General features: G+C 44.6%; 1 protein-coding gene across 4 annotated transcripts in view; it reads right to left on the bottom strand.

Moving 5' to 3' along the window:
• LOC138319211 (egl nine homolog 1-like) overlaps nucleotides 1-20,539 on the bottom strand; it is a 34,801-nt gene extending 14,262 nt beyond the window's left edge. The window contains exons 1-3 of one of the 4 annotated variants that reach the window (XR_011207972.1): nucleotides 19,253-20,533; nucleotides 18,820-18,939; nucleotides 115-254 (exon numbers count right to left, since the gene is read on the bottom strand). Coding sequence is in view for 3 of the 4 variants with exons in the window: in XM_069262192.1 (XP_069118293.1) it covers nucleotides 115-254; nucleotides 18,820-18,939; nucleotides 19,253-20,155 (1,163 nt within the window). In the remaining variant the exon portion in view is untranslated. Of the gene's footprint in view, nucleotides 1-114; nucleotides 255-2,658; nucleotides 2,992-18,819; nucleotides 18,940-19,252 lie in introns of those variants that run through there. The other 3 variants (XM_069262192.1, XM_069262194.1, XM_069262195.1) reach the window with 3 other exon arrangements.
• Between the last annotated feature and the right edge of the window lie 320 nt (nucleotides 20,540-20,859).

Below are 20,859 nucleotides of genomic sequence, written 5' to 3'. Positions count from 1 at the left end.
TGTAATAGGTAGAGTTCTATTTTTATATTGTTTATCGTTATGTAAAAGGTTCGAGTCCTATTTGTTATATTGTTCATCGGTATGTAATAGGTTCTATTTGTTATTGTGTTTTACCTTGCTCTATAGGAGGGTTGTACCTCGTGTGGATTTCGACTGTCGGACCAAAAAAACAACAAACGGTTAAACAATGGTGGGATATCCACATACTGATCAGCGGAACCAGCTGGAAATATCCTCAGGAGTCCTCCATCAGTCTGTAATTAAAGCAAATATTTTGTTTTTAAATGTCTGGACATGAATGTCATCAAATAAAATACCAAGGGAAACAAAGTGACAGGACGAGAATTGAAGGACGAGTTCACCGTCTTCTCCATTTCATAGCAGAGGCAGAATCGTCATATATACCCAAATTCAAAGTGTGAGGGGAACGGTATTTTAATATATTTCCTTATTAGTTTGGTTTTTGAAGAATAAACAAGTAAAACACACTGGTTATTTCTACTTTTCTTTCTTTTTGGTACATTACGTCCTCCACCAATCCTCCAACTCACTAAAGCCTTGTGTTATCACAATCTAATTAAAATCAGACTTAAAATTATGCTCTACAATACGCTCCAGTGCAGGGAGCATCATAATAGAGTGGGCTTACAAGTCCAATTTTAATTAGATCGGGTGTGGCTAATACTTTCATTTTAGCAGTCTGATATCCTTATATACTAAAATTTTGTCGGAAATTTATTAAAATCTTTCCTTTAGTTATTGTTTACTCAGTACATTTCAGAGTTTAAATGTCAGAATCAGAGTAAAGTGCCCAGACCCTTCACCATTTCATGAAAGTAACGTGTAGTTTAACTTCTATATAAACTAAAGTCCTTGGAACTTTGTTTATCGTCAAAAAAGAGCAACGAATCGCCGGGCAGCCATCTTGGATTTTGATAGTTAAATTTTGTTACCGCTATTTCTCAGAAAGTACTCAAGGGATCTCTCTCACATTTCACATGTAGGTTCCCCTAGGGCCATAGTTGTGTATATTGCATTTTAGGACTGATCAGTCAACAAGATGGCCGACAGACCGCCATCTTGGATTTTGATAGTTAAAGTTTGTTACCGCTATTTCTCAGAAAGTTATGAAGGGATCTGTCTCAAATTTCATGTGCAGGTTCCCCTAGGTCCCTTGTTGTGCATAATGCATTTTCGGACTGATTGGTGAACAATATGGCCGACAGGACGCCATCTTGGATTTTGATAATTGGAGTATGTTACCGCTGTTTCTCAGAAAATATTGAAGGGATCTATCTCAAATTTCATGAGCAGGTTCTCCTAGGGGTCTAGTTGTGCATATTTCATTTTCAGACTGGTCGGTTAACAAGATGGCTGACAGGTAGCCATCTTGGATTTTGATAATTGGAGTTTGTTACTATTTGATAGATGTATCTCAGAAAAATACTGAAAGGATCTTTCTCAAATTTCATATGTAGTAATATGTAGTAAAAGTTTGAAAAGCAGAGAAAAGATCCCTCTTTCCATTGTCAGACGTAGATCATTCTCTGGTGGGCGCCAAAATCCCTGGTGAAAAGACCTATTGTTTTCTTAAGTTTCTTATTCTTATTATTCTTATTTGTGAACGCTCTATTGGACAAACGGTAGGACATAGGATAACAAGAGGCCCAAAGAGCCTGTATCGCTCACCTGGTTTGTAATGCAAAGTTATGTTCTGAATACAGGATCATTGTTTCATTTCTGAAGAAATTTAAAGATTTACCTGGGCCCTACTCTCTCTGTTCTAGGGGGTCAGAGCCAAAATTTATATAAACTCTGTTCCCCTTCCCACAAGGATGTTTCTGGCCAAATTTGCTTATAATCCATGCAGAACTCTATGACTAGTAGCAATTTAAAGTCATTCACCTCTATTTCCCCTATTGGACCCTGCCCCTCCTGCCCCCAGGGGGTCAGTGCCAAAATTGACGCAAACTCTGCTCCCCTTTCCCTAAGGATGTATCTGGCCAAATTTGGTTAGAATCCATGCTGAACTCTATGACTAGTAGCGATTTAAAGAATTTACCTCTATTTCCCTTATTGGGCCCTGCCCCTTCTGCCCCTAGGAGGTCAGAGCCAAACTTTATACAAACTCTGTTCCCCTTCCACCAAGTATGTATCTGGCCAAATTTAGTTAGAATCCATGCAGAGATTTATGACTAGTAGCGATTTAAAGTCATTTACCTCTATTTCCCCTATTGGGCCCCGCCCCTCCTGTCCTAGGGAGGTCAGAGCCAAAATTTATACAAACTCTGTTCCCCTTTCCCTAATGATGTTTCTGGCCAAATTTGGTTAGAATCCATGCAGAACTCTATGACTAGTAGTGATTTAAAGGATTTACCTCTATCCCCTATTGGGCCACGCCCCTCCTACCCCTGGGGGGGTCAGAGCTTAAATTTATATAAACTCTGTTCCCCTTCCCCCACGGACAGATTGACTACGGACGCTGCGCCATGACATAAGCTCACCGGCCCTTCGGGCCAGGTGAGCTAAAAATTAATTCAGAATGTTTAAGATATGCATCTGAAGGTGTTCCATGATCAAAATTAAGCTGGTCAAAAAATCCAAAATGGCCGCCATGACGTAAAACCTAAAAACACAAAAACTATAACTCAAAAAGTATGAAAGCTATTTCAAATCTGAAGGTATTTTATTGTAGGGAATTAACAAATTTTTATCTGGAACTTGTATCAGCTTGCCACCGATATCGTCCAATAGAAAATTACACATGGTTGTTTGTCACCAATATCGTCCAATAGAAAATTACACATGGTTGTTTGTCACCAATATCCTCCAATAGAAAATTACACATGGTTGTTTGCCACCGATATCCTCCAATAGAAAATTACACATGGTTGTTTGCCACCGATATCCTCCAATAGAAAATTACACATGGTTGTTTGTCACCAATATCCTCCAATAGAAAATTACACATGGTTGTTTGCCACCGATATCCTCCAATAGAAAATTACACATAGCTGTCTTCTTTTAAGTTAAAAGTAACAAATATTTACAGCTCACATCACACAATGGTCAATGTGCCCAGTGCGATCACACAACAGTACAACACCCATTGAATTAACCACACCGCACCATTCACCATTCCCCACACCACATCACACCACTTCCCACACCACATCACACCATTCCCCACACCACATCACACCATTCACGTTACCACATCACACCATTCACCACACTACACCATTCACCACACCAAACCATTCACCACACCAACAACACACATACCACACCACCAAACACAAGACACCATTCACTACTGACATCATTCACCACACCAAACCATACCATTCACCACATCAAACCATCCTATTCAGCACACCACACACACACACAACTCACACCACTCAACACACAACACATCACCATTCAGCACACCAAACAACACTCACCACACTACACCATTCACCACACGACATGACACGGCACCACACCACACCACACTGCACTGAATCCACACTTCACCACACCACACCACAACACACCACGCCATTCATCACACGACACGACACGACCACACACACACACACACACACACCACACCATCACACCACACGCACACAATCCACCACTTCACCACACCACAAAACAACACACCATCTATCACATCACACCATACTATTCACCACCCCACACCAAACAACTCACACCACTTAACACAACACACATCACCATTCAGCACACCACACCACACACACAATACTCACCACACTAGATCATTCACCACACCACACCAAACCACACCATACCATTCACCACATCACACCATTCACCACTGACAACAGTCACCACTCACGCCATTCACCACACCACACTACACCATAGTATTCACCACATCACAACACTTCATACACCACACCACACCATTCACCACATCATTCACCAATCCACACCATTCACCACATCACACCACACCATTCATCACATCACACCATTCAAACCACACCATCACACACCACACCATTCATCACATCCACAACCATTACCACATCACAACACCATTCATCACACACACACACCATTCAACACATCACACCATACCATTTAACACACAACCACACCATACCAATTACACACACCACACCATTCACACACACCACACACATTCACCATCCACACCATACATTCACCACATCACACACACACACAACACATACCTTACCATTCACCCACATCACACACAACCCATACCTTACCATTCACCAACATCACATCATACATTCACAAACCCACACCACACAACACCATACAATATTACCACACACACACCACACCATACCAATTCACACATCCACACCACACCACCCACACCATTCACACCACACACCACCATTTCACCACACCACACCACTACCAATTCATCACCACACCACACACACACCATACACATTCACACACCACAAACATTCATCACCCACATCATTTAACCACATCACACCATACCACACCACACCACACCACAACACACCATACCATTCATCACACACAACATTCACCACACCATACATCAGTCTTTCACTACATCACAACACACACCATTCATCACATCACACCACAATCACCACCTTACACCATTTCATCACACACATCTCACCACTTAACACAACACATCACCATCAGCACACCACACCACAACACACACCACACTAGACCATTCACCGAACCACACCAAACCACACCATAACACACCATTCACCACACCATTCACCACTCACGCCATTCACCACTAAATACACCACTCACACCATCTACCACACTCACACCATACCATTCACCACACCACACCATTCAGCACACCTTACCATTCATCACATCACATCCTCACCACACCACTACCATAGTATTCACAACATCACACTACCACACCATTCACCATTCACCACACCAACCATTCATCACATCACACCATTCAGCACATCACACCATTTACCACACCACACATAGTATCACTACATCACACCACAACGATTCACCACATCAACCATCACATCACATTCACACACATTCATTCACACATCACACACCATTCATCACATCACACCACACATTCATCACATCACACATTCATCACATCACACCATTCACTCACACATCACATATCATTCACACCACCACACCATTCATCACACCACACACCATTCATCACACATCACACACCATTCACCACACACACCACACATTCAACACACAACACATTTCATCACATCACACCATTCATCACACCACCACACCATTATCACCACACCACACACCATACACCACCACACCACACCACATTCAACACACCATTACCATTCATCACATCACATTTCACCACACCATACCATAGACCATTCACACACCACACCATTCATCACACCCACACCATTAACCACATCCACACCATACCATTCACCACACCACACCATTCAACACACCTTACCATTATCACTCACATCATTCACACATCATACATACACACACCACACCACACCATTCATCACACACATCATCACAACATTCACCACACACACCCATTACCATTTACACACATCACACACACATTCACCACACACCACCAACCATAGTATTCACACATCACAACACTTCATTCACACCACACACACACATTAACACACATCATACACCACATCTACACCATTCACACACATCACACCACACAACACCATTCACCACATCACACCTACCATTCACCACATCACATAATACCATTCACCACCACACCACACATTCACCACAACAATTTACCACACCACAACATAACATTCACCACATCCACACCACACAACACCATACATTCACCAAACCACACCATACACCATTTACCACACCACAACCTTACCATTCACCACATCACACCATGCCATTCAACCACAACACACCTTACACACAACCTTCACCATACCACACCATACCATACACACACCACATCACACCATACAATCATTTCACACACACACCATTCACAATCACACCATACATTCACTACAACCACAACACACACACACACACACACAGTACAACAACACACACACTACCACACATACACAACACATTTCACCACACACACCACACAACATATTCATCACACCCACACCATTCACACACCACACAACATTCACCGACATCACACCACACCATTCACCCACACCACACACATTCACACACACACACCATTCATCACATTACACATCACACACACAACACCATACCACCATAGTATTCACACACATCACACCACACCATTCACCACACACACCACAGTCACATCACACCAACCACACCACATCACACACACACCATACCACATGACACGACACACCACACCAACCATTCACCAGTCACACACCACTACAACTACACACACACATCACACCACAACACATCACTTCACACCATTCACACACACTGACACACACACACACCACACACCATTCACCATTGGACACACATTCACCACAACACCATTCACCACAATACATCACACACACATAACCACACCACACACACACACACACACACACACACCACACACACACACACACACACACACAAACCAACCACACACACAACACAAACAACACACCACCACACCACACCAAACCAACACACCACACACACCACACACAACACACACACCACCACACACACACACCACCACACACACACATCACACACACACACACAAACACACAAACACACCACCCACACATCACACACACCACACCACACCACACACACACAACACAACACACACCACCAAACCACACCACACAACCACAAACACACACACACACACCACACCACACACACACACACAACACCAACACCACAACACACACACACACACACACACCACACACACCACACACACACAACACACCAACACCACCACACACACACACACACAACACCCACACAACCCACACACAACCACACAACACCACACCACACCAACACACAATACACACACACCAACAACACACCACAACACCACACACACACCACACCACAACCACACCACACACACACCACACACACACACCAACACACCACACACACCACAACACCACAACACACCAACACAACACAACACCACACACACACCACACCAAAACACCACAACAACCCACACACACCACAACAACACACACCACACAACACCACCACACCACACACACACAACCACAACACAACACAACACACCACACACAACACACAACAACCCACACACACACACAACACACAACACAACACCACAACAACACCACAACCACACAACCCAATCACACCACACACACACACACACCACACACACAACACACACACAACACACACACACACCAACACACACACACACACACACACACCACACACACACACACACAACACAACCACACACACACCAACACACACACCATACACACACAACAACACCACACACACACACCACACCACAACCACACACACACCAACACCCACCACACACACACCATTTCACGCACATCATACCATAGACCATACACTACACCCACTCCCAGCAAACACATTCACACAACACACCATATACTACTTCACACCGATACACCATTTACCTCACACCACACCATTCAACACCACACATACCATAGTATTCACCACATCACACACACTTCACACACACACCACCATTACACCACATCATACACCACATCCACACACATTCACACACACACATACCACACAACAACGCATATCCACACCAGCACCATCACACCTTACCATTCATACACACTACACATAATACATTCACCAACCCACACACACACACACTCCATACAATTTACTACACACACAACATAACATTCCACCATTCCACACCACAACAACACCATACCACCACCAACAACACCACACCATACCATTTACCACACCACACCTTCACACACACACATCACACACATTCACATTCTCACACAAACACACCTTACCGACAAAACACCTACCCAAACCACACCATAGTCATACCATACACCACACCACATCACACATACAATTCACCACACCACAACACCACACACACACACCACCCACACAACACAACACACAACCACACACCAAACCACACACCACACAACCACAACACACACACACACACACACATCACACACACACCATACCAACACACACACACACCACACACACAAACCACACACACAACACACACCAACCCACACCAACCACAACACACACAACACACACACACCACCACACACACACACACACCACACACACCACAACACCACACACACACACAAACCACACACAACCAACACCACACACACAAACACCACACACACAACACCACACCACCACCACACACACACACACACACACACACACACACACAACCACAATCCACACACACACACACACACACACACACACACCCACAACACCACACCACACACACACCACAACACACACACACACCACACCACACCACACACACACAACACACACCCACACACACACACCAAACACACCACACCACACACAACACCCACACAACACACACACACACACCACACCACACACACACACAAACACACACCACAACACCACACACAAACACACACACAAACACAAACAACACACACCACACACACACACAACACACACCACACACAAACACACACACCACACACCAACACACACCACACCACAACACCAACCACACACAACACCACACCACACCCCACACACACACACCACACACCACCACACACACAACAACAACAACACCAACACCACACAACAACCACCACACCACACACCACACAACACACACACCACACAACACCACACCACAACACACACAACACCACACCAACACACACACACACACACACACACACACCACACCACCACACACACACACACACACCACACACAACCACACACACACACAACAAAACAACCACAACACACACACACACACACACACACCACCACAACAACACACCACACACACCACACACACCACACACACACACCACACACACACACAACACACCCACACACACCACACACACACCAACACACAACACCCACACACACCACACCACACCACACACACACACACACACACACAACACACACACACACCACACAACACCACACAAACCACACACCACACACACACACAACCCACACCACACACCACACACACACACACACACAACACACACACACAAAACACCACACCCATCACCACACACACACACAAACACACAACACACACACCACAACCACCACAACACACACACACACCACACACCACACCACACACACAACACACACCACACAACACACACACAACACCAACACACACACCACACACAACACACACACACACACACCACAACACCACACACACACACACACCCAACAACACACACACCACACCACACACACACACACCACAACACCAACCACACACCAACACACCCACATACACCCAACCACACACACCACACACCACACACCCCACACCACACCAACAACACCACACCACCACCACACACCACACACACAACACACACACACACACCAACACACACCACAACACACACACACACCACACAACACACACACACACAAACAACACACACCACACACACACCACACACACACACAACCACACACACACACACACAACAACACACACAACCACACCAAAACACCACACACACACACACAACCACACAATACACACACACCAACACACACACACACACCACACACACAACACATCACACAACAACACAACAACCCACAACACACAAACACAACACACACACACACACACACACACCACACCACCACACACACACACACACCACCAAAACACCACACACACCACACAACAACACCACCACAACCAACACCACACAACACCACACACACCACCACACACCACACACACCAAACCACACACCACACACACACCACACCACCAACACAACACACACACAACACACACACAAACACACACACACCACACACACACACCACACCACACCCACACACAACACACCAACACACAAACACCACCACACACACCAACACACACACCAACACAACACACCACACACACACACACACAACACACCACACCAACACCACACACACACAAACACACACACAACACACACAACCACACACACACAAACCACCACACCACACACACACACCCACCAACACCACACACAACACCACACACACACACAACACACACAACACACACCCACAACACACAACACACACAAACACACACCACACACACACACACACACACACCCACACACAAACACAACCACACACAACACACACACACACCACACACACACACACACACACACCACCACACACAACACACACACACAACACCAACACAACACCCCACACACACAAACACACACAACCACACACACACACCACACACACACCACCACACACACCACACACACACCACACACACACCACACACACCCACACCAACCCACACCACACACACACACCACACACCACACACACACACCATCACACACACACAACACACCACCAACACACCCACACCACACCACAACACACACCACACCCCACACACACAACAACACCCCACCACAACACAACACACAAACCAACACCAACACACACACACCAACACCACCAACACACCAAACACACACACACCACCACACACCACACACCACACACACACACACACACCACCACCACACCACACCACAAAACACACACACACACACAACACACACACACCACACACACAAACAACACACAAAACACCAAACACAACACACAACACACACACACCAAACACCCACAACACACACACAACCCACAACACACACAAACAACACACACCACCCACACCAACACACACACACACCACACAAACACACACCACACACACCACCACACACCACCACCACAACACCACACAACACACACACACACAACAACACACACACCACACACACACCAACACACACCACCAACACACCACCACCACAACCACACACCACCACACATACCATTCACACCACACACACACACACAACACACACACACACACACACACCACAACACACACACACAACACAACACACACACATCACACCCACCACAACACACACACACACACACACACACACACACACCACACACACACACACCAACCAACACACACCCACCACACACACACACACAAACACACACACCCCACACACCACACACCACACACACCACCAACACAAACACACAACACCACACACCACCCACAACAACACCACACACACCACACACACACACACACACACACACACACACCCCACACCACACCACACACCCACCCACACACACACACCACAACACACACCACACCACACAACACACACAACAAACCCACAACACACACCCAACCACCACACACCACAAACACACACACACACCACACAACCACCACACCACACACACCACACACACCACACCACACACCACCACAACACCCACACCACAACACCAACACACACACCACACACACACACACACACACACACACACACAACAACCACACACACACACACACACACACCACCACAAACACACACACACACACACACACCACACACACACACACACACAACCACCCAACACACCACACCACACACACACACACACACACACCACACCAAACACACACCACACACACACAACACACACACACCAACAACTCACAACACCACACACACACCAAACCCACACACACACACACCCACAACACACACACACACACCACACACACACCAACACCCACAACACAACACACACACCCACCACAACAAACCACACACACACACACACACACACCACCACCACAACACACACCACACACACAACACCAACCCCCACACACCACACACACACACAACAACACACACCACACCACCACCACACACACCACACCCACACCACACCAACACACACACACACACACACCACACACACCCACACACACACACCACACACACACCACACACACACCACACCACACAACACCACCAACAACACACACACAACACCAAACCACAACACACCACCAAACACACAACACACCACACACACACAACCCACACACCACACACACACACACACACACACACACCACACACACACAACACACCACCCACACACCCCACCACACACACACACACCACCACACACCACACCAACAACACACAACACACCACACCACCACACACCACACAACACACACACACACACACATCCACACAACCCCCACAACACACACACACAACAAACACACACCCCACAACCACACCACACCACACACACACACACACACAACACACACCACACCACACACAACACAACACCACCACCAACACACACCAACACACACACACACACACACCCACACCAACAACACCACACACCACACACAACACACACACCCACCAACACACAACCACCACAACACACAAAACAACCACACCACACACACAACAACAACACCACCACACACAACACACACACCACACACAAACACACACCACAAACCACACCACACACACAACACACAACACCACACACACCACCACCCCACACACACACACACACACACACCACAACACAACACACCCACAACACACCAACACCACACACAACACACAACACAACACCACAACACACACACACACACACCACACCAACACACACACACAACACACACACACACACACACACCACACACACACACACCACACACCACACACACAACACCACACACACCACCCACCCACACCACACCAACACACACACACACACAACACACACACACACCACACACCACACACAACCCACACAACACACACAACCACACACACACACCACCACAACACACACCAAACACCACACACACCACACCACACCACACACACCAACACACCCACACACCACACAAACCAAACCACACCACACACAACCACCACACCACACAACAACACACCCCACCCACCACACACACACACACCACACCACACCAACATCAACCACACCACACACACCACACCAACCACACAACACACCAACACCACACACACCACACACAACCACCCACACACACCACACCACACCACACCACACACACACCAACACACCCACCACACCACCACCACAACAAACAACACACCACACACACACCACACACAAACACACAACCACACACAACCACCACAAACACCACACACCAACACACACACACCACACACACACAAACACAACACACACCAACCACACACCACAACACACACACCACACCCCCACCAACACACACACACAAACACACATCACCACACCACAACACACACACAACACACACCACCACACACCACCACCACACCACACACACCACACACCCAACACACACAACACACCACACACACACACCCACCACCACACACACCACACCACCACAACCACACACAAACACACCACCACACACACCACACACAACACACACACACCACACACACCACACACACACACACCACACACCACAACACACCACACACCACCACACACACCACCCCACACCACAACACATCACACACCACACCACACACACACACCCACACCACACCACCAACACACACACACACACACACACACACCACACCCACACACACACCACACACAACAACAACACCACACACACACACACCAACACACACCCACACACACACACAACCCACACACACACCACACACACCACAACACACACACAACAAACACACACCACACACACCACCCACCACACCACAACACACCAAACAACACACACAACAACACACACACCACACACCACAACACAAACACACCCACACACAACACAACACACCACACACCACCACACCCAACCACCACACACCACAACACACCACCACCACACACACACACACCCCACACACAAACACCACACCACACACACACACACACACACACACACACCCCAACACAACAACACAAACCACACCACACACACACCACACCACACACACAAACACACACACCACACACCACACAACACACACCACACACACCAACCAACAACACACACACCACAAACACCACACCAACACACACCCACACAAACACCACATCACACCACACATCACACACAAAACACCACAACAACCACAACAATACAACACACAACACACACATCACACCACACACACCACACAACAACAATCACAACAACACACACACACCAACACAACCACCACACCACACACACACAACACACCACCAACACACAAACACACACACACCCACCACACACACACACCCCAACACACACCAACACAACACCCCACAAACAACACAACCACACCACAACCACCAACCACCACCACACCACCACAACAACACACACAACAACCAACCACCCACAACATCACACACACACAACACATCACACCACAACACAACCACACACACCAAAACCACAACAATACACACACACACACCACACAAACAAAACACACCACACAAACATCCACACCACACACATACACACACAACCATTCACCACAACACCACACAAACAACAAACACAACAACACCACATCACACACATCACACCAACAACATTCACAAACAATCACACACCAAACAATCACAATCACAACACACACAATCGACACAAATTGCACAAACCAACATAACACCACCAAACACAACATCCAACACAACACATAAACACAACCCACCAGCCACAAACCAACACCCACACACATCACACTAACCCACACAACACCCACAACACACCAACAACCACACACACATCACAAACACACCACAAAACACAACCACACCACAACACACATCACAACACACATTCACCACACACACCAACACCACTTGCACCACAACACAAACACACACACCATTACAAACACACCACAACACACCATCACATCAACAACACATTACATCACCAAACACCATTCAACACACCACACCACACAACACACCACATACACACACAACCACAGCACACCAATACACAACACATACCACAGATACAACACACCACCACACCACAACAACACACCACCAAATCAAACACAACACAAACACATCACACACACACCACATCAACAGCATCACACATCACACAACCAACAATACAACCACACCAAACACCACACGTCACAATCCACCACCTAACCACCCAAACCACCACACACAAACACCAAACAGCCACAACACCACACATCACCACACAACACACCACACAATAACCAAAATCACAGACAACCAAACTCACACCCACCACACACAACAAACACCAACATCACAAACATACAATCCACACCAACCACACCTTACACAACACCACACACACCAGCACCACCCACAACACAATCCCACAAAACAAAACACAACACCCATATACACACCAAACACACCACCAACCACACCAGCACCACACACAACACTCACACACAACATCCACTCACACACACCAGATCCAAACCACACGATACACACACTAAACACACCATACACATATCCACACACCACACCAACAAACACACCACACCACATCACAGCACACCAACATCAAACACACCACAATCCAGACACCAGCATACATACAAACCACTAGCCTCCACTCACCACACATTCACACACACACCAAACAAACACATATCCCAAACACTACAACAAACAGACCAAAACAACCAGACACAACCCATCACAACACTACAACAATAAAACAAGTCCTTCCCACGACACATCAAACAACAATCCACAATACCAGCAACAAACACACCAAACCAAGCCATCCGCACCACACTACCAAAACAGCAACACACACTACACACAAACAGCGAAGAGCCCAACCCAACACACATCACTACACAACCAGCCCCAAACCACAACGCCCAACCACACCTAACCTCCCAAAACACATCATAACTCTCCACAAAACACCAATCAAACATCCCCCCACACCTATTAACACACCACCAACACACAACCACAAATTTCCGAACACAATGCACAAACACAGCAACACACCACCCACCCACCACCCACCCCCCAACCCAAAACCACCACCACCAACCACCACACACATCTCAACAATCTAAGCAAACACACAACCACACATCCACAGCCCAGAAGTACAACACCAACACACACATCATTCACACCACCACCACATCAACACATCTTGACCACAATTTTACACCAGACATCAACAACACACTTGCCAACCATTTGGTATCAAGAACACATCACAACCATAATGTCACACACACATAATGAACAGGTCATATACAATGATTCACTCACAAACAATTTTTTTCAATACAAGTATCAATACACACCATTACCCACCACACCCTCCATCACCACACCACACATACCATCATTCAACCACATCATGACAGCATTACCTTTCACCACATCACAAAAATTTGAACCAATCACAAGTCATTTGTCAACACCATGATACATTCACAACACAATTGTACACACACCCACACCACATTACATTAAACAATGCAAATTGTCATTATTTGCGCCAATCACAAGACTCATCATAATCCTCACACATATAACACATTGTATCACTTTCCGTGAAAATTCCATCCAATTAAATTTGGTGGTCAATTTTCAAACTTCAATTACAACTTAGAGGATTTCAATCTCGTATTACCAATGATAAATCTGTTACACAACTTCACATGACCCCGCCCATTTCAGATGGGGTACCACACATTTTTGTGACAATTCCACAACCATCCACCTCATCTGTTGAAAACAATTGTACATTAAATTTGAGAACCTGCCATATTCACCACACCACATAAATTCCAGAACACATTTCATACAAACATGATTGAAATTAATCACCACAGCATCGAAACATTATTGACAATTCAAGAGGTTCATCACACAGTGTTAACACACAATTTCACAGTATTCATGAACACTTTGTACCCAGTGTATCATGACCATTACAAACCCATTCATCACACATTCATGCATTCATGACATACACAACATTGTACCTTAAACAAATTCAATTTGTTCACATCAGGACAATTACAGGTTTTGCACAACAACACCATGGCCATTTCAAGGACCACATCAACATGGTGATACATGTGTCAACCATGGTCATTATCATGATCCACTGTACACTTTAATATCAACCATGTACACTTTTCCATAGGAATCATTTCATGTATAGGTTGATATTCACATCCATTCTGCAATTTGATTTGTCCCTTCCCATATACATATTAAGCACTTTGTCTACAGAACCTTAGTGTAAGTTTGTACCTTAGTTTCAGTTCCCTCACTTACAATACTTGATTTCAAACCCCATTTTTCGACATTTATCAACAGTGACACCAATGATACATCTTTACCATTTTTACACACACCGAAACACATATTCAATAAGCTGGTCTGACTCACACACGACATTGCACGGTTGTGATTACAAACAATAGTCCATTCATTTTATACCCCCACAAATACCAAATCATCAGTTGACATGTACATTATGGCAAAACAAAACACAACAAGTCATATTTCATAAAGTTTTTTGTGATTATGTTCTACTGTTTAAACTATGCACATGTAATAGTTGATTCAGTGTTAGTTTAATTCTACACAACTATCTTAAACATTGCATGTACTAAAAAACACGGGGTCGAAATAACCCGCCTTATACATCAAACGGGCCGAGACATTTCGTACCTGCACACAATAGATGTAAACAAACATGTAGACAAACACGTTGTGTTAGTGTTATTTCGGACTGAAGAAGGCCCTATAGTGGCTGAATACATATTCCATAGAAATGATTTTGATTTTACTTTGAATTTATTTTGGCCTTTTGTTTCGGATTATTAATATACTAGCTTTATACCGTTTTTTTCCTCATTTCAATAGAACAGAGGCCAAAAATTTTATTCATATCTTATCTTTTGACTCTCAAAACATAAAATAGTATACTACAACCTGCATGTAAATAAAACTCAAATATAATAGATTTAGCCTTGTGTTAAAGATGCTCCACCGCTGACAAATGGTATTTTTTCACTGTCATAGACAGGAGCAGACGATTTAGTATTTTTCTTCAGTTACAAAAGTTACTTACTTTACACCATTACCACCATTGAAAAGTTTGAGCTTCTAATTTTACTTAAAGTTTAAAATATGAAAAATAATTAATTGCATCCCGAAAAAATTCCGTGGCACTATATCCTATATGGAATGAAGAACTGATTACGCATGCACCAAAGCCGAAACAAATTATTTCATATTATTTTTTGTGTTAATTAGGCATATATATACACGATTAAACACCAATTGTTGTTCAAATGATGAATATCATTTATGCTCTGTCGACGGTGGAGCATCTTTAATGTTTGTATACATCATATTCTCAATTTTGATACCACTCGCCCCATTTTTTTGGGAAAATGGAAATTAAAAAAAAACCAAACAAAACAAAAAAAACACCCTCTCGCCCCCCCCCCCCCCCCCCCCCCCCCCCAAATTCCGAAGAACTATTTTTCAAATTGGTGTGGCCTTATATTTTGTTTAAAAAGTGATGTATGACAAAAGGGAACTCGAAAAGTTTACCTGGACATTCCAGTCCCGGTTAAGGTACAGGATACATGTGATCCGCCGTCCGTCCTTGGTAGGGTTATCCACGTGTCGTCTATAGCAGGTCCCCTCCCCAGGGTAGCATGTCACCATTACCTGTGGATTTTATTGGGGAAAAACACTGGTCCATTTTGTTTTTGTTTTTTTTTGTATCAAGATATCAAATAAAAACATCAAATCACAAATTCTATACTGCAATGCAAGGCAGCAGACAATATAATATTAGCATGATAATTCACCTAACTGTATAATTATATAATGTGCCTCCAACTTTACATTATGTATAATGTAGCTTTAATTTATGTGTGTTTCATAAAATACATGTAAAAGGTATGTTCATGATGTTATGGGGAAATAACATTTTCATGGTTAAACTCAGAAAAAGATGATCATAGTTATAGTTCCAGACCTTGGTCCTGCTGTTGATGAAACAGTCCTTGTCCTCGAAGAGCGAGTTCAGATCAGTCATTATAGAATCGAGACGCTCCACAGCTCTACCAATCTGTGGGATGTCTTCTTGATTCCGATCGACCCATGCCATCCGATCACTCCGAATTTCAGCCCTCAACTCTTTCTGATTATTGTCATCACTAGTTCGACCTCCAGCCAATTTTCCAGTTTTTAATTGAGACTTGGCATCCAGACTCTTGATTTCTGCTAATACTCTATCTAAATGGTGGTCTTCAAACAGCGAATCGACCACACAAAAGTTATTGTTATTCAGATTGTCCATAACAAACATAGCCAGATTTCTTATGTTTTTAGATTTAGGTTTCCCAAAATGACGTTCAATTAACGGTCTCTTGTCAAATGGCGTATATTCACATAAAATATCGTCTTCGTGTTTTGTTCTATTCGACTCTAATGCGAATCTTGTTTCCTTGTCAGTCTTAATTCGAACGTCTTTGTTTCCTTGACACATTGTATTATTATCAACATTTCTGGACGTCTCAACGTTATACTTCTCATTCGGGTTTGTAATACTGCTAGTTTCATCTTCGTTCACATTATGTTGTTGGTGCCATGGATGTTGTGGAGTTTCATTTGTTGGGCCGATCTCATCATTGATGCTCCTCGTTGATTGTGCATGCCGACAGCTTGATAACGTGATGACCTCACACATGTTTGACTTCGGCCTATTTTGGCCTAACGTTACCTGACATGACAACTTGTGTGCCGACCAGTCTTTCAGTTGATGTTCCCTGCTACAATACACGACCTGCTTACAGCGTGAACACCTTTTAAGAGAGGAGCTCGACCCACAAACATTACATTTCAATACAAATGGTACAGATTTAGCGTCGTCCGCCATATTCCGTTGACAAGCATACAGTACCTTTCTTAGGTGGAGGTGATTTCGTGTACGCCGTCCCCGATACCGTACCCGATCCCCGTACCAGGAATTATGTTTATTACAGATTACTCGACAATAAAACAAGCTACGATAATAATTGTGGTACGGTTAGATTTGGAATCGAATTTTACATCACTGTGTCAAATATCAACGTACAATTTGCTTTATTTTTCTCATAATTGCAAATATTCGTTTTTCAAGAGGTGATTTCTTGTACGCCGCAATCAACCGTGAAATTTCATTAATTTTGATGCATACTAGCTATTTAAAGGCTTTTCATAATATTTGTTGTATTCTTGTAATCAATTATGCATATATGATTGATATTGCAAAGGAATTTTAAAGATTTCAGTAGTTACATATGCAAAATCTTGCCTTTATCATGTATCACGGCGATGGCGTACAAGCAGTCTCAAGATCCCCGAACCCGTACCACGGGAGCTAACTCTAATTGATTGTAGAACTCTTGGCCATATACACTGTATTAGGACGTGGTTCTACTATGAGTCCATTTTTATTTTATTTTTATGTTATATCGTCCTACTTATTTTGAAATATTTATTCAATAACTAACTTATTACAATATTACGTTATTTGACGTTTATTTATAAATATTTTACAATATTGCCACTGTTTCTGTATCTGTAACAAAGTAAAAGGTT

Source organism: Argopecten irradians, chromosome 3, assembly GCF_041381155.1.
Source record: "Argopecten irradians isolate NY chromosome 3, Ai_NY, whole genome shotgun sequence".
Taxonomy (NCBI): Eukaryota; Metazoa; Mollusca; class Bivalvia; order Pectinida; family Pectinidae; genus Argopecten; species Argopecten irradians.
The sequence above is the reverse complement of the archived record's forward strand: the minus strand, read 5'-3'. Positions and strand labels throughout refer to the sequence as shown.